Raw genomic sequence first — 20676 nt, 5'->3', positions numbered from 1 at the left:
AGTTTAAAGAATTACTCATATAAATATCTCAACAAGAATTTAACCAATCTAATGTAATGCATGACTTAAAAATCTGCTATCAAGTTCTATATAGGTTCTTGGGATCTCGGGGAAGAAGAACACAACAAATCTCCCACCTACTCTCCCTTTCGGGGTGACGTTGAGCTCTTTTCCCGGACTTTGGCATACTATATCAAGTTTCTAACAATAGGAGTCGATCTATCTCCTAAGTTCCTTGATATATATCCAAACGTCCGTATTCTTTTGGCAAATCTGCCATTTGAAATCTAAAAGGGTTGTTGGCTCAATATGAATGCATCAAAGTCTAGAAGCATAATAATAAAAGCCAACTAATAACAAGCTAAGTCAAACAAGTAAGTAAATGTGCAAATACAACATATATAAGCACATAGTATGTGGTTTTGGAAAGGGCATTCAAGCAAAGTCTCTTGAATGTACAAGCCCTTATTCTAAGGTTGTCTTATACCTTTCAAGATTAGTTTCAAAGCTCTTCAAATTTGATCTAGCTGCACAACAAAACCTCAATCAAAATCTGTTCAACAAACTAAGTTTTGCAAGCTAATCTTCAAAGCAAACCTTGAGCTATTCTATTCCGGTTTCGCCGCTGAATTTCCGAGTTCGATAACCTTCAAAATCAATCTGAAAATATAGCATAGCAAGCTAATTATATCAGCAAGAACTTACATGATACTCAGCTCATGTAATCTAGACTTAAACTTGATCATTTTTCAAACCGACGACATAACGGTACGGAATCGGTAACCGAAACTGAAATCTAACCAATCTATCAATCAAACCAACTTCATTTACATGATATACCAGCAAACATACATCAATATACCAGCATATCAGCAGCTGTAATTTCGAAATACATGCTGTAAATCACAAGAAATACAAATGACATCCAATCTTCGACCCGATTGCGATAATACAACACATAGAATCTCAAGAACACATATCTAACATCAAATTCTGAGTTCTGTATCATCTCAATTTCGAAATATGCTGGATCTTAAAGATACTTACACCAAATCGAAGCTCGTCTTTCAAGGATCGCGAAACTATGCCCGTAATTTAATTCGGCCGAACGGATCTTGAGATATGAAAGATCTAAGATGAAAATTGCAAGAAAGAAGATGAATCTCGGTTTCTTGGCTGAAGGAATTGATAATTCTGATTCAAAATGCTTACAATACACGTTCATATTCATGTGTAGACAAGTGTCCTCCACTAGCTATAAAAATTGCACTTTGACCCCTATTTTTTTACTATTTGCAAATTGGCCCTTGAAACTTTTTTTTAATTTAATTTTAATCCTAAATAATTTAAAAATATTAAAATTTAAATCTAAATTTCAAAAATTCTCAAATTAAATATTCTCGAATTAAAATTAAATAATCTCGGGTCTTACATGTCTAACAAAATTGATCGGTGATATTGTTTTATATGAGTTTTTGTGTCAACGAAATATTAAAAATTAAATATAATTACAATATTGAATAAGATTAAAATGACGTCGGATTTGTTCTCCAAGCAACTCAATATGATTCAACATATTGATGCGGGATTCAGCTCAATCAAATACCAATCAACTCAGAGTTAACTAGATAAAAAATCGGATTGATTTGAGATCGATCGATTCATTGATTGATGAACATCCCTAATTAATACAAAAAAATAGAACTTTATATATATATATTTTTATGCGATGCCTAGTCTCTATGAATCTGGTGGTTTAGTCTATGCTACCCCACCAGGACAGTATTCGAGTGAGGTAGCAACGGCCCGAATCACCCGAAAGATCGAATCAAGTCACTCATGTTGCGGCAAAAGTTGTAATAGCATCGAATAATTAGTACTCACTCACATTAATTACATTGGGATCGATTCCCTCAACTACATGATAAAATAAAATACTCATGTTTTTAAATATCGTAACTTTATTTATATCTCATAATCAAAACAGTGTATAATCGTAGATGTTGTAGTATTTAAAAAAAATATATAAATAAACAAAGATTATTATAAATTTTTTTTGAAACAAATAAATAAAGTTATAAAAAAGATTAATATACGACAAATTTATCCATCATGAACATCGGAGGGGGCTTTGCCTAAGCTCGCCAAAATCCGCACCGCTTTCAGTTCTTTCTTTCTCCCTCGGAATTCATTCATTCTCAGCTCATTTTGTTTGTTACGTAATATCCACTAGACGCAACCTTAACCGCCAAAATCAAAGCCACTGAGCATTCTACAGCGCTGCTCAGGTTTGTCGCTTTCTCGGACCGAATAGAATTCCAACTTTTTTTTTTTTGTTTTGCTTCTCTCATTGAGGTCTGTTTTTGTTCTTTCGTGTTGATTCTTGGTGGGTTTTTTGTGTTTATCATTCCCGGAGAGGTGGCATTGGCGTGACGTTTGTGGGATTTTTTTGGTTACATTTTTTTTTTGTTGTTGTTGTTGTCTTGGTTTGATGCTTTGATCGGTGTTTTCTGGATTTTGAAGGGTGGTTTAATTATTGTATTTGGTTGGTGCTCAAGTGTGCTTTTTTTCTATTTGATACCTTTTTTTTTGGGTATCTGAAAGTAGTTGTTGCTCTGGGATTGTTGAATTAATCATTGTACTTTGTGGGAAGACGTTTTTTTAATAGTGCGGGAGATGGAAGGGTCGAGGGTGTTTGTGTTTTTTTATTTTATTTTATGTTTTTTGTCTGCTGCTGTGTGATAAGCTCCATCTCATTGTTCATTTCGTTTCCTCGTTGTCGGTTTGTTTACAGTCGTAGTACAATCTTCGGGATTCGTAGAAATTTTCGACAGGTGAGATATTTTGAAAGATTTTACGGCAAACGTGAGATAGATTGCTAAGGAAAGTCGATTGAATGAGTCTAGAATGTGTGGTAGGGTGTGATCGTTGCACTTGATTTTTCTAGCATCTTTTGTTTATTTTCACACGATCAGGTTCATTGTTGCTCCTGTCGCCCTGGGGTAACAGCGTGTGTACCTTGTTTTGTTTCTGGTCACTGGAAATGGGCGTTTGTTATGACACTTAGCATTTAACATGTTATGTTTGAACAGGATGTTCAGTTGCCAAGCTTTCAAGGCATGGGAAGAACGTGTTATTTCACCGGAAAAGGGCAACCGTGTTATTCACTATTACTTGAAGGATTCTGTCCTAGCTGTGGTGGGGACTGAGAGGAGTATAAGGCACATGATCTATGTGGTTTCGGAGGACTTTATATCTATTTACGGGTCGACAACCAGAGTCCATGCTGAAACCAAGTGGCGGTCAAGGCGAGAGGTTGTTGAGTGGCTCACATCAGTGGTTTCCAGAAGTGCCCCGGTCTTAGCCAAAAATAGTATGGATTGCTTAAGTGTTATTGTTGAAGTTATAATCTTCTGACGGACATGGATAACAAATTTTTATTCTGTAATATATCAATATTCCCAAGAATATTATTAGGTTATTGCCTTCATCATCGGAAAAACTGTTGTCTAAAAGACGTCTCATGGATCACCAGGTCTAAAGCTAAATGAAATTAAAGTCGAACGCTCCAAGACAGATGCCAAACTTAGGATATTGTAAGATGTTCATAGAAAAGGGAAACAGAATGCATAGCCTATCTACTAATGCTCCGGACATGCACGCACTTGCACGTAGCTTACACAAGATAATCTGAACTATACTTGAAGATTATTTTACAGCTAACCTCCGATGTCACTCTCGTCCTGGATATGGTTGGCTAAGCAATATGGGTTTGGGGTTTTTTGGTTGCTTTATATTTCTCTGTAAATTTTATATGAAATGTGGTTGCAAACTTGCGATTATAACTCGTATAATTATTCTCTCCCAACTTGTGCCCAGTATTGCTTTACATGGTTTATTTTATCGTCCACCATTGCTTGATTTTGCTCTAGAGTTAATACTTTAATTTTGTGTAATACTTATTTGGTTATTATCTTGGTAGATCAACCTTCTATTAACACGGCACCATCTCTAGAACGTCTTAAATCCCTGATGATTCGTTTCTCCGATCAGAGAATCCTGGATGAGGTGTCTATATTATTTTATTTTTGATTTATATGCTTTCATAGGTTTTTTGGTACTAGAGGTTTAAAAGCCATCGGATTACTCATAAAGACCTTGATTTTAAATACAGAACTCCACAAACCTGGTGACCTCAAATTCAAACATCATATGGTCAGGGGAGGCCTGGATATGTAGTGAGCAGCTGAAGCATTATCCGGCTTTTTCCAGGAGTGGAACTGAGATAGCGGTGAGTCCTGAAATGCTAGCATCCTTGCATGCAGTGAACATCTTTTGTTACTCGTACCTGAATCCTTGTTTTGATCTTCAGGTTTATTCGTTTGTATGGATTGTGAATGAAGAGGAAAATGATTACCTGGGTTACTTGGAAGATTTGTACGAAGATCAGCAGGGGAAGAAATTAGTTAAAGTGCGTCGATTTCACTTTAGTGAGGAAATTGAAAGTCTGATGCCTTTGTTACACCCACATCCCAGAGAAATTTTTATCACTCCTTACAAGCACCAGGTTGGTGTAGAGCACATTGATGGTCTGGCTGCAATTCTGACACCTGGTCATTTCGAGAAATGTTTGGCTCTTCTTCCTCCAAGCTTGTCATTAGGATGTTTTGCTTGCTGCAGAGAATTCAGAAATGCCAAAGTTAATGCCTTTGTTTTTAGTAAATTAATTGGCTACTCTGAACAACCGATTTTACAAGCTCTGTCATCTCATGTCTCAGCGCAAAGAAACAACAAACAAAAATCAATTGAAATAGAATGTCAAAAGCGTGGCTCCAAGAGAGTTAAAAGTTGCAGAACGGATCTGACGTTTGGAAATAGTCATGCTATTCTCAGTACTTCAGTCTCACATAGTATGATGGAAAAATATGAACCTGGTTGTCAGAGAATGAAAATCCAACAGTCAAGCAGTGGGCCTGTTGATAATCGGCTTGTTGTGTCTCAGCCAAGGCATCAAATTCTGAACAAATTCAATGAAAGTGTTGAGGTTCTTTGCCGAGATAGTGGCATGCGAGGCTGCTGGTTCAGGTGCAAGGTCTTGTGTTCATCACAAAAATTGCTAAAGGTTCAATACTACGACGTTTTTAATGCTGATGAACCTGGGAAACTGGAGGTATACATACATTTAATTTGCCTTTTTTTGGACTTTGAAGTCCAATCAAATAGATGTTAAGAAGTTCTAAATCGATCGATCTTAATTTTCAGCATCCTGTGTACTCCTATTTATCTATTTGTATTATGTGTATAGGAATGGGTTTCGGCAACCAGGGTGGCTGGTCCTGACGTATTGGGCGTGAGATCTGCACGCCGACTAGCAATCAGGCCTTGGCGTTATGAAGAATCTTCGGGATTTGCATTTGAGGTTGGAGCAGCAGTCGATGCATGGTGGTGTGATGGTTGGTGGGAAGGTGTTGTAATTGGGAACGACACATCTGCAGAAAGCAATTTTCAGGTTTACTTCCCTGGTATGAACTAAAAGTCCGGAAAATCCGAGTCTCCTACTCCTTATATTACCTAATAATCAAAGGATTTATCCCTTGATCATGATAACAATCATTACCCTTTATTCTTTTTTTTACATCATCAAATTGTTCTTATCCGTTGGTTAGAATCTTGTTGAGTCGGCATTGTTTTGCTCGTTAAAGACAACCTTTCCTTTTCTCATTTTGGTTCCGGCGAACTTACCATTTCTTGGCAGGTGAAAATAGATTTTTGACTATAAAGAGGAAAAACATCAGAGTGTCGCTAGATTGGATGGATGATAAATGGGTAAGGATTCCCGCAAAGTCCGATATACTCTCATTCTTGACTTCAATTTTCAGTTCCGGGCCAAAACTCCCCCCACTCACAACATTGAGCGAGGATAATACCTCTGATCTTACATATGAAGATGTTTGTATTCCCACTCAACATGAAGGATCAGAAGATGATGAGCACAAATCAGAGTTACCAGGTTTGCATTAGTTAAATCAGCAAGAGACCTTTCAAAAGATAATATATATGTAGCAAAACACCGAGCAACTTCATTTGAAGAAGTGACTCAAAAAAAAAATTTACTACGAAGACCAGGTTCATAGAAATTCTGGTCATATATATAGCACTATGAAGGAGCCCGACTCCATGCAGATTCGGCTGCAAGCCTAAAACTGTGAAGTGTTATTCGCGGGCTACCTCTGCTAGGTAATTTTGGCTCTGTAAGTAATTTTTGGCTGTACATGGTGGTTTTAACTTTCCTTTTTGTGTCTACTTTAGTTGTATCCACAGAATTAGACAAAATGCAGACTGCCCTTGAAATTTTTGGATGCTGTTTGTGAAGATATTGCCTTAAAATGCGCCATATGTTCCTTGGTCTCGTGTGTAAAGTTATGTGTTCACTTTCATGTTCAACCTAACAATCAAAGTTTCGGACTTGAAAACCTCAATAGATCAAGGAATATCATTTATCAACGTTGGAAGAGTTAAAGACCTCAAGCCCAATCTGTTAACCCATGGAGCAAAGCCCAAATAGTTGTGCAGCCCAATTACTAGACTCTTCTAAATAATTATCATTTTATTTGTTTTATTTAAAGTTGTTAGATTTGTTGTAACTGAATCGCTAGATCTCCTCCAAGTGTCTCAAGATCATGCGTTGTAATAGGGTATTTAAGTTGATACTATTCATCATCAACATTCAAGGAATGAAATCACATTTCTTCATCCTCGTTCTTATTTTCTAACTTGGTATCAGAGATTCAATGGCTGACGCCTCCTCTGATTCTGGGATTTCTACCCCAATGCCCTCCACGACCATAAATCCAAATTTTCTCCTGGTGAATCCTGCTAATCAGATCACCTCCGTAAAATTCAGTGATGAGAATTTCCTTCTTTGGCATCTGCAAGTTCTAGCCGCCATTCGAGGTCTTGGTCTTGAGTCCTACATCTCTGATAACCCTCCTGTACCACCTCAAGTTCTCTCCGAAAATGGGGCACCAGAAACCATCAATCCCGGTTTTATTATCTGGGTTCGACAGGATCAACTCCTCTTCTCTTTTCTTTTGGCTTCTATGAGTGAATCAGTTCAAAGTCAAATGATAGGTTGTCAAACCTCAACACAACTCTGGTCACGAGTTGCTCGCCTCTTTGCCACTCGATCTAAGGCGCGAGTGATGTAGTACAAACTGCAACTCCAAACCTTGAAGAAAGGTAATCTCGGCATGAAGGATTACCTTGGTAAAATGAAAGGATATATTGATATTCTTATTGCTTGTGGTCATACCATTACTGAAGAGGATCAGATCTTATATGTTCTTGGTGGTGTTGGACATGAATATGAATCTGTTGTGGTTCATGTCACCTCTCGAGTAGATGCACTCAATCTCTCTGAAGTAGGAGCTCTTCTCATGGCTCACGAGGGCAGACTTGAAGCTTACAATATCACCGGAGACAACCCATCGCTTACTGTCAACACTACCACTTTTTCACAGCAAAAGAAATCAGATAACTCATCTCAATCCTCAGGTTCATCATTTCAGTCTCACGAATCTACCCACAGAGGTAGAGGCAGAGGACGAAACAGTCGTGGGGGTCGGCGATATTGGCATCAAAATAATGGTCGGCCAGTATGCCAAATCTGTAAGGTACCTGGACATGTTGCTGAAATCTGCTACTATAGGTTTGATCAAGAATTTGCTCTCAAGAACACTACAAGTTCACGATCCAGCCCACAGGTTTCCAATCGATCATCCCACTCCTATCCTGCTACTGCCTTCACTACTACTCGAACTGAACCAGTGCATGAGGATTGGTGGTATCCTGACTCAGGGGCTTCTCATAATGTGACAAATGAATTTGGGAATCTTGCTGTTGGCTCCGAATACTCTGGTGGTGGTAAGGTTCATATTGGAAATGGTGCAGGTTTGTCAATAGCCCATATAGGACATTCTAGGTTCCACGCACCCACTTCTTCACGTTCATTTTTCTTGAAACATCTTCTTCATGTTCCAAGTATTACTAAAAACTTGATTAGTGTAAGTAAATTTGCTCAAGACAATCAAGTTTTCTTTGAGTTTCACCCTCTTTTTTGCCTTGTCAATGACCTAGCAACGCGAACAACACTTCTCCGCGGGACTTTGCATGATGGCCTTTACAAATTTCATCTTGGCTCTCCAGTCTCGGCCTCTCCCACTCCAGCAACCTGTCTCCAGTCTACTTTTTCTCCCACAAGTGCTTCTGGTCAGCACATTCAGTCCTCCTTTTCATCAAATGCTTCGTCCACCACTTTAGATCAATGGCATCTTAGACTAAGTCATCCCACTCTAGCTACTGTTAAGCAAGTTTTACTCAATTGTAATGTCTCTACTTCAAAGAATGATGCAATGAAATTTTGTTCAGCTTGTCAACTTGGCAAGAGTCACCAATTACCTTTTTCTGCTTCTATCACTAAGTTTTCTGCGCCTTTTGAATTAGTATATTCTGATTTATGGGGACCAGCTTCTACACCTTCTCGTAATGGTTCACGTTTTTACATTAGCTTTGTTGACGCTTTTACACGTCACACTTGGATTTACTTTCTTAAACTTAAATCTGAAGCTAGCCGAGCCTTCTTTAATTTTCAAAAATATGTTGAGCTTCAATTTAATTCCAAAATCAAAGTCATACAAACTGATGGGGGAGGGGAATTTAGACCTTTACACAATTATTTTCAAACCTCTGGTATTGTTCATCGTTTATCATGTCCTTACACTTCTAAACAAAATGGTGTAGTTGAACGTAAGCATCGCCATATAGTCGAAACCGGAATATCTTTGCTAGCTCATGCTTCTATGCCTTTCGAATATTGGGAAGATGCTTTCTCTACAGCCGTGTATCTCATTAACCGACTCCCTTCCTTGAGTCTTGGTGGGGTTGTTCCTTTAACTCAGTTATGCAACAAGGTTCCTGATTATACTTGGCTTAAAATATTTGGGTGTCGTTGCTTTCCTTGTCTTAGACCCTACAATCATCATAAACTAGCCTTTCGCTCCACTCCTTGCACTTTTATCGGCTATAGTGACCTCCACAAGGGTTATAAGTGTCTCAGTTCTGATGGGAGATTATATGTTTCGAGGCATGTTCGATTTGATGAAAACACTTTCCCCTTCTCTCGGCAGTCCACTTCATCTCCTTTATCATCCTTAAGTCATCCCTTCAATCTTTTTCTTCCTATTCTTTCTGGTTCTGGTCCTATTCATTCCTCCACATCCTCTGATTTTCCTACTCCACCTACTAAAGCTCCTTCTTCCTCTCCTTCAGATTTGTCTACTTCACCTTCTCCTCAATCTCAAAATGCTCCTTCCTCTGGTACCCTCACTGCTCCATCTCCATTGAACACTCATCACATGATTACTCGGGCCAAGGCAGGGACTTTCAAACCAAAGGTCTACATGGCTGATGTTCCTCTCTTTCAGGAACCTTTGACAGTTAAAGAAGCCATGCTTCATCCTCAATGGTGTCAAGCTATGCAGACTGAATTTAATGCATTACTTGCTAATGATACTTGGTCTCTTGTCACTGCTCCGGCTGATACACCACTTATTGGTTGCAAATGGGTGTTTAAACTCAAAACCAATCCTGATGGTTCCATTGCTCGTTATAAGGCTCGTCTAGTGGCCAAAGGGTATTCACAAACTCCAGGCTTGGACTATACTGAAACTTTTAGCCCTGTCGTGAAGCCTACAACTATTCGAATTGTGCTCACAATTGCCGCTTCAAAGGGCTGGAACATCAAACAAATTTATGTTAATAATGCTTTCTTGCATGGTACTCTTAATGAAGTTGTTTATATGCGTCAACCACCTGGCTTTGAAGTTCAAAGTGGTGATCTGCCTCTTGTTTGTAAACTTCATAAAGCCATCTATGGGCTTAAACAAGCCCCGCGAGCTTGGTTTGACAAACTTCGAGTCACTCTTCAATCTGTTGGTTTCGTTTTCTCTAAAGCTGACTCCTCCTTATTTGTTAAATTTCGTGCTACTTATGTCATTTATATACTTGTTTATGTGGATGACATTTTAGTCACAGACAATAATGATCATCAGATTCACACTTTGATTCAACAACTCAGCAGTATGTTTTCTCTTAAAAATCTTGGGGATGTTTCTTACTTCCTTGGAATCGAAGTACATCGTTCAGCAAACAAGTCTTTGTTTCTCACTCAAACAAAGTATACTCGAGATCTCCTGCTTCGCACAAAAATGGAACATGCCAAGCCACTGCCTACACCAATGTCTACTGGAGTCAAGCTTTCTTCACATGATGGTGATCCTTTTGACGATGTCACTCTTTATCGCAATACCGTTGGTGCACTTCAGTACTTAACCATCACCAGGCCCGATATTGCATATAGTGTCAACAAGGTCTGTCAGTTTATGCAAACGCCTCTACATTCTCACTGGAAAGCTGTCAAACGCATCTTGCGTTACCTACATGGTACTCTTGACTTTGGTATTCAACTTGGTGCTTCAGGTGATCTTCGTTTATCTGGATATTGTGATGCCGATTGGGGAAGTGATCCAGATGATCGTCGATCTATTTCTGGGTTTTGTTGGTTTCTTGGCCATTCACCCATATCATGGAGTTCTAAGAAACAATCTGTGGTCTCCCGCTCTAGCACCGAAGCTGAGTATCGCAGCCTTGCCAATGCTACGTCTGAACTTTTATGGATTCGGTCTTTATTTACTGAGCTTCACATCTCCTCGGATGGAATCCCACTGCTGTGGTGTGACAATATTAGCACGATTGCCTTAAGCGCTAATCCTGTTCTACATGCTCGCACAAAGCATTTAGAACTGGATCTTCACTTTGTTCGCGAAAAGATTCAATCCAACATTGTTTCTGTTCGTCATGTTCCGTCATATGATCAGACTGTTGATATGCTTACAAAACCTCTTTCTGCTGCTGCCTTCATCAGATTACGATCCAAGCTCAGAGTGCATTCTCATCCCCTGCTGAGCTTGAGGGGGACTGTTAAAGACCTCAAGCCCAATCTGTTAACCCATGGAGCAAAGCCCAAATAGTTGTGCAGCCCAATTACTAGACTCTTCTAAATAATTATCATTTTATTTGTTTTATTTAAAGTTGTTAGATTTGTTGTAACTGAATCGCTAGATCTCCTCCAAGTGTCTCAAGATCATGCGTTGTAATAGGGTATTTAAGTTGATACTATTCATCATCAACATTCAAGGAATGAAATCACATTTCTTCATCCTCGTTCTTATTTTCTAACTGGAAGAACCTTGGAGACTGGTCTGCTTAAATTTTCGCTTTAAATTCTAACACAAGGGTTAAAAGATTTTGATGAAGGGATGTATAGCTCTAATTTTCTTGATTGCATGATTACGTGTTGCTATACCGGGCATCCAAGCCGTGTTTAGTTTTGGTGTTGGCGTTTTAGGACGAGAGCTTTGAATATATATTTTGGTAGAAAAAATTTGAAAAATTAAAGCAAGTGTTTGGTTCTATCTTGAGAAACGAAATTATTATATAATACATTAAATACAGTATTTATAAATTTTTACAAATAATCCAAGACCAATTTGAGCTAAAATAGTAATTAACTAATTATATTAGCTTGTGTTAATAATTCAAAACGAAATTATGGCTCACTTTTCCAATGTGTTGAAATATATTACAATATCTAGATCTATGTTTTTCTTGTAGAACTGCATTAGACGATTTTAAAACCATTGGACTAGATGTGTTTCACTTATTTTTATGGAATACTCATTCACAATCTTGAAATCCAATTACTGGTGACTAAGTTTCATGTGAGACATTAATCAAATCGATCTTATTTACAAGAAAAAAAAATAATTTTTTTATGAATAGGGTTAAATATCATATTTGTGTCATAAAATTGATCATCCAGAGTTTTGCGATGATTGAATTTTTGCTACACCACATGAGAGGAATTTCACATGCATAGTAAATCCGAAATATGGAATAAAAAAATCAGTTAGTAGAAATTGTTCAATTGCAACATAAACTTTGAAAAATGGTCTCACAATTCAACCAAGATTATTTGTGTATTTGATCTTTGATTTTGGTTATATCACCAACTTTTTATCGAGTGAATCAAATCATCAAATGTATTGGTTGAAAATCGGCTATGAAACTGAAATAAAAGTATTATTATCTAATAATAAATAAAATCGTAAACTTTCTACACAAAATATCATATTCCATGGTCATTAGATCTCACATAGATCTTTCACATTTTAACAGAAATTTAGAGTCCGTTTGGACAATTTTTATAATATATTTTTATAAATTTATCTTTTTTAAAAAAAAAAATTATAAAATATTTTAAAAATTATTTTGAAAACAAACATGTGTTTGAATAACTATTTTACTAAACCATTTTTACAATTTAAAAATTATATGTTTTGATTTCTAAAATTGCCTTCATTTCTAAAAATATTTTTAAAAAATTAAATTATTTTTTAAAAAAATTGAAAAACCACATTCTAAAAATATTTCTCAAAAACTTTTAAAAAATTTAATTTAAAAATATTTTTTAAATTTGTTCACTTATAAAATACAAAAAAAAATATTTTTAAAATATTACCGACACAATACTAACCGAAAATTCCAAGTACCAGTCCCCAAATGTCAAAAATGGGTTTCAATGAATCGACTCCAATCTGTCAAATTTCAAACTTTAATCAAAGCGCGAAACCTTTTTTGAATTTCCAGACAAAGCCCCAATTAGTTCTCCGACATGATTAAAAATCAAACCTTGGAACCAACCCACAAATGCTCTTCTTCACTAAATTCTTACGCCCTAATTAATTCCCCACAGAATTAACCTGAAAATTTCACGGAAATGGCTTCAATCAAGCCTGCAACTCGCTACTCAAATAGCTTGAACAGCTTCACAAAGTCCGATCCTTCATCATCTACCGAGTTCCCTTCAACCCGTGAAACCTCACGCGCCCTCACCAAGAAAAACATTGGCGCTGGGGCGGCCCAGTTCAACATCAGCTCCATGGTTAAAAAATTGGTGGAGGGTAAGAAGGCCAAGAATTTCAGCAGGGACACCAAGTTTGTTGTGGCTGCGGATTTTTTGGCCGATGATTTGAAGAGGAACGCGAAAAGGGATACCGGATTGAGTGGGTTACACAAGAAGTTGTTTAAGGGATCGTCGTGTGCTGGGGCGAAAAGAAGAGATGAGAGTTCGAGAAAGGCGTTGACTGAGGTGAAGGAGAATACAAGGACATTGGCGATGGTGCTGAGAAGCGAGCGGGAGCTTTTGAGCTTGAATAAAGAACAGGAACAGCAAATTCAAGAGCTTAAGCTGTTGCTTGACGAGAAAAATCTAGAGGTAAATTTCAGCATGTGATGATTTTATGCGAAAATATGTTAACTCATTTAAATATTGATATTCCATTTTGGACTAATTGCCCCACATAAAAGTAGATATGTCCATTTTTTTTCTGGGGTCATTTCTATGTGTAGATTACTGCTATCATGGATTAATTCGATTTGGTACGGTGATCCTTTATCTAATTGAGATGGGATTTGTATTTGACTGTGTGTTGTTTTGATACCTTTTCCTGATACGTCTTGTGTGCATCTTATTTCATTCATTTTCTTTGAGGTTTTTAAACTCATTTCCCCAAGTCTTACAGTGACTGCAGCTTCAACAATATTTTGTGATGGCTAATGCAAGGAATAGGTTTTTCGAAAACAAAAAACTTTTATGCCTTTAGTGGATGAGTTTCTTCGTTCTACTTGATGCGAATAGAGCAAGTTCTGAACTCCTCAACACATTTGGAGTTGGTGGCATTTTTATTTAGTGAAGGTCCTAAAACATAATAAATAACATATTTTCAAATCACAATCATTTCCAACAAGTTATTGTCCGAGTCCTGAATCCTGGTTAATGTTTACTAGAGAATACGCCTTATGGGATTGAGCTGTTTTATCTTTCAAGCTTATTAAAAGTGCAACTTCTAGGTTGAAAAGCTGAAAGATTTATGCTTGAAGCAAAGGGAAGATATAAAGTCACTGAAGAATGCCATTCTTTTCCCCGATGTCACAAATTCTCAGCTTCAGGACCTTTTGGAGAAACAGGGTACTGAACTTAAACAGGCAAAACAACTCATTCCAAGTCTTCAGAGGCAGATTACTTCACTAACTGGACAGCTGCAATATCTTGCTGAGGATCTTGCCGAGGTAGCATTTGTATTCTTTTTCTAACAAATATCAAAGACATAAATGTAACTCCATTGATCATAATTTTGTCTTTGATTTTCGAGAAAAATTCTGTAGTTTCATAGGATTGATCTATATCTATGGCTTCTAAATTAATTTTATTCCCTTGGAGTAACCTATTAATGCTAAAATGTCATAGACAGTTGGCTACCTAAGCTTCATTCTTTTGTCACATTTGATGTGTACGTACCTTTGTTGTAGGAACAGATAAATTTTGTTTCTAATTTTTGGATAATGCTTCACTTTTTATTTTCTTCTGGAATGCAGGTGAAGGCGAACAAATATTCTTTACAAGGATTAAGTGATGATCATTTCAGTTCTCCCAGGACTCCGTCATATGATCAAGAAGAGACAGCTAATTATCTGGTATAACCATTATTTAACAATTGAATCCTAATTAGAAAGAAATGATTACTACATAAAAAACACCCTAAATGATAGAAAATATGAATCTTAGCATTGTTTTCTTGATTATTGGATCGATACAGCAAGGTGACGTTTTCCTATTAATTCTTGAATATGTTAACCTAAGGCATGCTGGCTGGCATAGAGAATACAGCAGTCCATAGTTTTTTTAATAAATATTTTGACAAACTATCCTCATTGAACAGTTCGATCAAGAATTCAGTTCTGGGGATTATACAACCCCACAGAGTCTAGATGACATGTTTTTGAAGGATATAAATCCCTGCTTGACCCCTTGTTATTCCAAGACAAAGTCAAAGGTATCCAACCTACTTTACTACAAAAGCTTGACTTCACTATTTTATTATGGCTTCTTCTTCTTTTTTTTTTTTTGTATGTATAAACTAGAAAATGATTAAATTTCTTGTAGGAATTCGGTATTACTGATTCTCCTGAGCGTAGCTTATCTAAACAAAAGGTCCAAACGTCTCATCAAATCGGTTTTGTTTCTTGTGCAACGAAGCTTTCGAAAAGTTCTGAATGTTGCCAATCATCCAAGGCTGGAAATGGTTTAATCCGCACAGCTCGGAGGTCTGATGTAAATAAAATCATTTATGGAAAGCAAATGCACCAAAAACTTTTCTGATCAAATTCAAAATAATTTTGGTGGTGCAATTAAATAAGCTCCCAGTATTGTGTCATGTTTCGAATTCCTGGACCTTTTTTTACATCCGCAGAACATAAAAACCATTTGTGTGTGATGAGATATACCGGCAATCATACAGAAGAATATGATTCTGTTGAATGTCATTTTTGCGTGTACAAGACTCTTCATATGTATAATGAATTTTAATACTTGTCATGGTGTGCCCTTCATACTTTCTCCAAACTTTGACGCTTTCAGTGTTGTAACTGGTGGCGAGGCGGTGATTGACTGCCTTATGTCTTGGTCGCTTAGACGGTTGAATATTTATATGTATATATATATATATATATGCAATACATGTATAAAATAAATGGAGTGGTTGGATTGACTATCATGTTTTGAATATAAAGCCGTATAACTTATTAATATTTAGGGGTTTTTAAATTTTCGTTAACTTTTGATTGCCTCGCCCATCTTGGCTCACCTTTGACAGACTACAAAACTACCGAAGGCAAAGGCGGTGTGGCCGATGACACTCTCTTGACTTGACTGCCATTTAACATAAACAGATAGATAAAAGGCTTGTTTCCACTTGGTTTATACTTTCATCCTTCAATCGTGTTTTTGTTGAGCTTGTAGCAGGTATGTTGGTCTAACCAGGATTGCCCCCGACTCGTAGTTGGTGGAATCGACTAGTTTTTTTCATGGTTCCAAAAGTTTGCTAAACATGGTGCAAGCTATACTAAATAGGCTGCAGCAATGAATAATCTCTCATTGAATGGTTTTATTCATAATTTGATGATTCTCAATGGGGTCATAAAATTAGCAAATAATAAAATGCATGTCGAGTTGTGAATATTTTATAAATAATTAGGATATGTACAGTGTACTTGGCCTCAATCATGTTGCAGCTAGTATATTTATTTATTTATTTAACATTCATACAGTGTGATGATTGTTTAGAAAACAGCCATAGTAATTTGCGTTCCATGCAAAAAATTTTGTGAACAGTTTCACGGGCTAATTTTGTGAGACGAATATCTTATTTGAGTTATTTATGAAAAAATATTATTTTTTATGTCAAAAATATTATTTTTTATTGTAATTATGGATAGGTTTACCCGTCTCACGAATAAAGATATGTAAGACCGTCTCACAAATGACCTAGTCGTATTATATTAACCCAACTTTATCATAAATAATACAAATTCATGACAATATTATTGTTATAGAAAATTTTATAGTTATCCCGCAATGAGGAGTATTTTAAAAAGTAAAAATAAATAAATACGCGTTTTAAGTGCGGAGTGTACAAGAAAAACTTGTACTTAAATTTATATTTTTATCACTAACTTTTGTATGTTTTTTTAATCCATTGATTGACATGATATAATTTTTACGCTTTTAGAACTTTGATTATGGCAACGGTTGACTATCATGGAATATATATATTAGCAAATGCATTTGACAACGGAACATATGCTTATCTATCTGAGTTTGATTTAGTAATAATCAAATATAAAAATTATTATGTAGTATGTACAGATCTCACTTGATTTTATGACAAAAAGCATGCAACTTGAAGTTGTTCCCCCGAAAGTAAAGGTTGACCTTTAACATTGTTGATATTAAAGTAAGAATCTTTAGTGTCGCTCGATAAACTTCAAAATAAGTATAAGATTATCACATCAATATCTATAATAAAATTAACAATTTTAACCTAAAGAGTAATGCTTTATAATGAGTCGAATCAGTTCGAAAATCTATCACATAAAATTAAGTTAGCAATGTCATATAAATTTGTGTTAAATCAAATATCGGTAAAAAAAAATATGGATCTGGTTTCTGGTCATTAACAACACGCATCCTCGTTCTAATGGCTTTTCCCCACTTGCTACTTTGCTGGAGTTTGATGACTATCCTCTTGTCATTGTCTTTGACAAAATTATTATTAATTTGACTGAGAATTTTTTAAAAAACACTCGTTACTTTGAATAATGGTACGTTGACAGTGTGAAATTATAATTTGTTTTGAAGTTTTTTCTAAAAAAAACATGCCAAATAATTCATCATTTTTTTGTTTTTTTTTTCACCCTAAAGTTTTTTGATAAATTTACTTTATTTATTTATTTTTTGAAAATGTTACATGTACACATTGAGTTCACGTTGGATTATAACCTACACATGAAATTATAAAATTATCCTTCTATTTTACTTGAAAAACTCTTTTCAAAATATATTAAAAATAGTTATATAATTTTAAGTACAATATATAGCGCAACAAATAAGACTTCATGTACACGTTACATAGACTTTTATTTTTATAGCATCGACTTTTATTTTTATACCACTAGCTGTAAAAACTTTCAAACGCGTAGCATAAATAACGTGCGCACAATTGTGTCGCTTCCAGGAATCATACCGGGCGCCATGTAAACACGACTTTACGCCACTCCCCGGTTAATTCCAAACGCGAGTTTTCAAACCCAACAACTTTAAGCTCCATAATCTCTCCATTTTCTGCGTAAGAATCTCTCTCTTTCGCGCGCGCGTTCGCATAGTCAGAATCTGTGGGATTTTGGAGAATTCAAGCTTATTCTTGTTCACTGTAAGTGATGATCTCTGGGTATGATTATTGTTTCTTTTAATCTTATGATTGTGCTGAGGTTGGGAAGGATGCTTGTGATTTTTAGTGTCGAATGTAAAGTGAATTACTCTGTTGTTTGTCTTTTATATGGGTGTAATTGATTTCGGTTTAGTGAGTGATAATAGTTTTATATGAATGTAAGGGAATTACTCTGTTGTTTGCCAAAGTTCCACATTTACAGATATTATTACCACTTCAACCTTTTGACCTTCTGAATGTCAAGAAGCTGTTTGCAACTTTTTTTGTTTTGTTTTGTTCTCCCTGTTAGATTCTTTTAGGGGATTTTGTTTATTGGTTTCTGTTAAGCTTGTTTTGTAAGCAAATCTTAAAGTGTGATGCACAAGCTCTGAAAAACGTTCCTCTGCTTAACTCTAAAATTTATGCCTTTCAAATGTATTGATCCCGTGTTTTTTATGCAGATTTGCATGCGTTCTCACTCTGTGATAGTGGAGGTTGCTAAATGAGAATTTTTTTTTTTGGGTCAAAATGTTATCTCACTTCCAGAAGAGATTCTGCAATTCCACAAGCGGGCTGACGTAAAGGGTTTTTACCTTGTTCAAGTCTCTGATGCAAAATAAAGTTTTAATTTGAGCTTTCTTGGAACGAAAGAGTTCCGGGCACTTCATGCATCAGCCAATATCTTTAAAATCGACAATCAATCTATGGAGCAAGTCAAGCCGTCACGAGTTTCTCCTTTTCAGATTTTGAAGAATGATTCGACTCAGAGCAAATCCCGGGGCACTGATGTTTCGTCCCCAGCTCACACTGAAGAATTCTTCACTTTGGAATCAACACCAGTGACCGGAGATTCTGTCCACAATTCGTCTTCAGCTACAAGGGTATCGTCCAACAGTGGTCCTTTTTCTCCACATTGTTCTCAATCATATGCTTCTGATCTCCATCTCTCTTGTGATTATACTCATGAGTCACCATTTAACGGGTCCTCTGTGCTTTACAATGAAGAGAAATTGATGCATGAGCTGTGGACGTTGAAGAATGATTTGCTAGGACCTGAGTCTGCTGATGGCAATGTTAGTGGCTCCTTAAGTGGTATGACGTTGTCCTCCACAAGGTACGGCAAAATCCTGGAAGTGGCTGTCCTCATGGACCTGAAACAATTGCTTGTTGCCTGTGCTGAGACGGTATCAGAAGCTGACTCAAACTCCATGGACGAAAGAAGATTGGCTGTATCAGCTGCAGAAGCTCTCATGGGAATGTTAGAAAGAAGGGTGTCGGTATTGGGTGACCCTTTACAGAGACTAGGTGCATACTTATTGGAAGGTCTCAAGGCAAGATTGTTGTCCTCTGGAAGCATAATTTACAAAAAGTCGAAGTGCAATGAGCCAACAAGTTCTGAATTGATGTCGTACATGCACGTGCTTTACGAAATCTGTCCCTACTACAAGTTTGCCTATGTGTCTGCTAATGCTGTGATTAGGGAAGCAATGGACAATGAAAGTAGAATTCATGTAATTGATTTTCAGATTGCGCAGGGAAGTCAGTGGGTTTCTTTAATTCAATCTCTGTCTAGTCGGCCTGGGGGACCTCCTTATTTACGCATTACAGGTGTTGATGACTCTCAATCAGCTCATGCTCGAGGTGGAGGACTTGAGCTAGTATCTCAGAGGTTAGCAAGTGTAGCAGAGGCATGTAGAGTACCATTTGAGTTCCATGCTGCAGGTATGTCTGGATGTGAGGTCCAGCTTGAGAATCTTCAGGTTCGGCATGGAGAATCTTTGGCCGTGAACTTTCCTTACATCTTGCACCACATGCCAGATGAAAGTGTTAGCACTACAAATCATCGGGACCGTCTCCTCAGACTAGTTAAGAGCCTTTCACCCAAAATTGTGACCCTTTCTGAACAAGAATCCAACACCAACACTTCCTCGTTCTTCCAAAGATTTCTTGAGACTCAAGATTATTACTCAGCCATTTTTGAGTCCATTGATGCTGTACGCTCACGAGATGACAGACAACGGATTAGTACTGAAGAGCATTGCGTGGGGAGGGATATAGTCAACATAATTGCTTGCGAGGGAATCGACAGGATGGAAAGGCACGAGCTTTTTGGTAAGTGGAGATCGAGGCTTACAATGGCTGGATTTTCTCCAGTCCCATTGAATTCTTTAGTTGGCAGTGCAACGAGGGACGTGTTGAGGGACTATAGCACAAATTACAGGATAGTGGAAGCCAATGGTGCTTTGTATCTAGGATGGAAGAACAGAGCTTTATACACTTCTTCTGCTTGGAGGTAAAATAACGCAACAAAGAAGCAACTGTATTTGTATATTTTCAAGTGTATTTCCTGGGAATTAAACCATTTCGTGCTTTCTATTTACTAGAAATGGAGGACATGCGATTCATGTGTAATACAATGTACACGAATAATGGTAATATATATGTGTAACATAAATTGTAATTTAAGTTGAACTTGACAAACTCAAGGTTTCTTACAATAATTCACACACATGCTGGCATTGCGATTTATATATGTGTATGTGTGTGTATATTCATTATATGCATCAAATTTATTAGAGTTTTGTTTGTGGTGATGACACAACTTGCGTGCCAAGGATAGAAACGATAGATAGGAGCATCCTTCTATCTATCTACAACCATAAATGAATATTGACCATTTTCTAGTGACCACTGGTGTTTCACCTAACTAGATCTGAAATAAAATTTTGGTCTT

General features: G+C 36.8%; 3 protein-coding genes across 6 annotated transcripts; all 3 read left to right on the top strand.

Annotated features, from left to right (window-relative positions):
• Positions 1 to 2130: 2130 nt before the first annotated feature.
• LOC140884221 (uncharacterized) lies at positions 2131 to 6290 on the top strand. Of its 2 annotated transcripts, none has more exons than XM_073290908.1 (7): positions 2131 to 2288; positions 3093 to 3373; positions 3983 to 4068; positions 4175 to 4291; positions 4373 to 5170; positions 5306 to 5522; positions 5756 to 6290. In XM_073290908.1, the coding sequence occupies exons 2-7, from the start codon at positions 3094 to 3096 to the stop codon at positions 6019 to 6021; spliced, it is 1764 nt and encodes a 587-aa protein (XP_073147009.1). In that variant the 5' UTR covers positions 2131 to 2288; position 3093; the 3' UTR covers positions 6022 to 6290. The 2 variants fall into 2 exon arrangements, with proteins under 2 accessions (XP_073147009.1, XP_073147019.1); XM_073290918.1 differs by having other exon boundaries at positions 5766 to 5892.
• A 6541-nt stretch (positions 6291 to 12831) lies between these two features.
• Positions 12832 to 15527, top strand: LOC140876117 (uncharacterized). The gene is made up of 5 exons (XM_073279985.1): positions 12832 to 13393; positions 14029 to 14247; positions 14554 to 14652; positions 14898 to 15011; positions 15122 to 15527. The coding sequence occupies exons 1-5, from the start codon at positions 12896 to 12898 to the stop codon at positions 15335 to 15337; spliced, it is 1146 nt and encodes a 381-aa protein (XP_073136086.1). The 5' UTR covers positions 12832 to 12895; the 3' UTR covers positions 15338 to 15527.
• A 2263-nt stretch (positions 15528 to 17790) lies between these two features.
• On the top strand, positions 17791 to 20471 carry LOC140876968 (scarecrow-like transcription factor PAT1). 3 transcript variants are annotated; one of them, XM_073280531.1, is made up of 2 exons: positions 17791 to 17945; positions 18404 to 20471. In XM_073280531.1, the coding sequence occupies exon 2, from the start codon at positions 18647 to 18649 to the stop codon at positions 20237 to 20239; it is 1593 nt and encodes a 530-aa protein (XP_073136632.1). In that variant the 5' UTR covers positions 17791 to 17945; positions 18404 to 18646; the 3' UTR covers positions 20240 to 20471. The 3 variants fall into 3 exon arrangements, with proteins under 3 accessions (XP_073136632.1, XP_073136633.1, XP_073136634.1); XM_073280532.1 differs by having other exon boundaries at positions 17807 to 17963; XM_073280533.1 differs by lacking the exon at positions 17791 to 17945 and having other exon boundaries at positions 18691 to 18823; positions 18948 to 20471.
• The last annotated feature ends 205 nt before the right edge of the window (positions 20472 to 20676 follow it).

The sequence above is a fragment of the Henckelia pumila genome, chromosome 1 (assembly GCF_033568475.1).
Source record: "Henckelia pumila isolate YLH828 chromosome 1, ASM3356847v2, whole genome shotgun sequence".
NCBI classification, from domain to species: domain Eukaryota; kingdom Viridiplantae; phylum Streptophyta; class Magnoliopsida; order Lamiales; family Gesneriaceae; genus Henckelia; species Henckelia pumila.
This window is presented reverse-complemented; position numbering and strand designations above follow the sequence as displayed.

Bases quoted from the DNA above. Each gene is read 5' to 3' on its own strand.
- LOC140876117 (XM_073279985.1), top strand. From the start codon at position 12,896: ATGGCTTCAATCAAGCCTGCAACTCGCTACTCAAATAGCTTGAACAGC. The intron at 14,248-14,553 runs GTAGCATTTGTA...TCTGGAATGCAG, and splicing joins TTGCTGAGGATCTTGCCGAG to GTGAAGGCGAACAAATATTC. The intron at 15,012-15,121 runs GTATCCAACCTA...AATTTCTTGTAG, and splicing joins ATTCCAAGACAAAGTCAAAG to GAATTCGGTATTACTGATTC.
- LOC140876968 (XM_073280531.1), top strand. From the start codon at position 18,647: ATGGAGCAAGTCAAGCCGTCACGAGTTTCTCCTTTTCAGATTTTGAAG.
- LOC140884221 (XM_073290908.1), top strand. From the start codon at position 3,094: ATGTTCAGTTGCCAAGCTTTCAAGGCATGGGAAGAACGTGTTATTTCA. The intron at 3,374-3,982 runs GTATGGATTGCT...TTATCTTGGTAG, and splicing joins CCCGGTCTTAGCCAAAAATA to ATCAACCTTCTATTAACACG. The intron at 4,292-4,372 runs GTGAGTCCTGAA...TTTGATCTTCAG, and splicing joins GGAGTGGAACTGAGATAGCG to GTTTATTCGTTTGTATGGAT.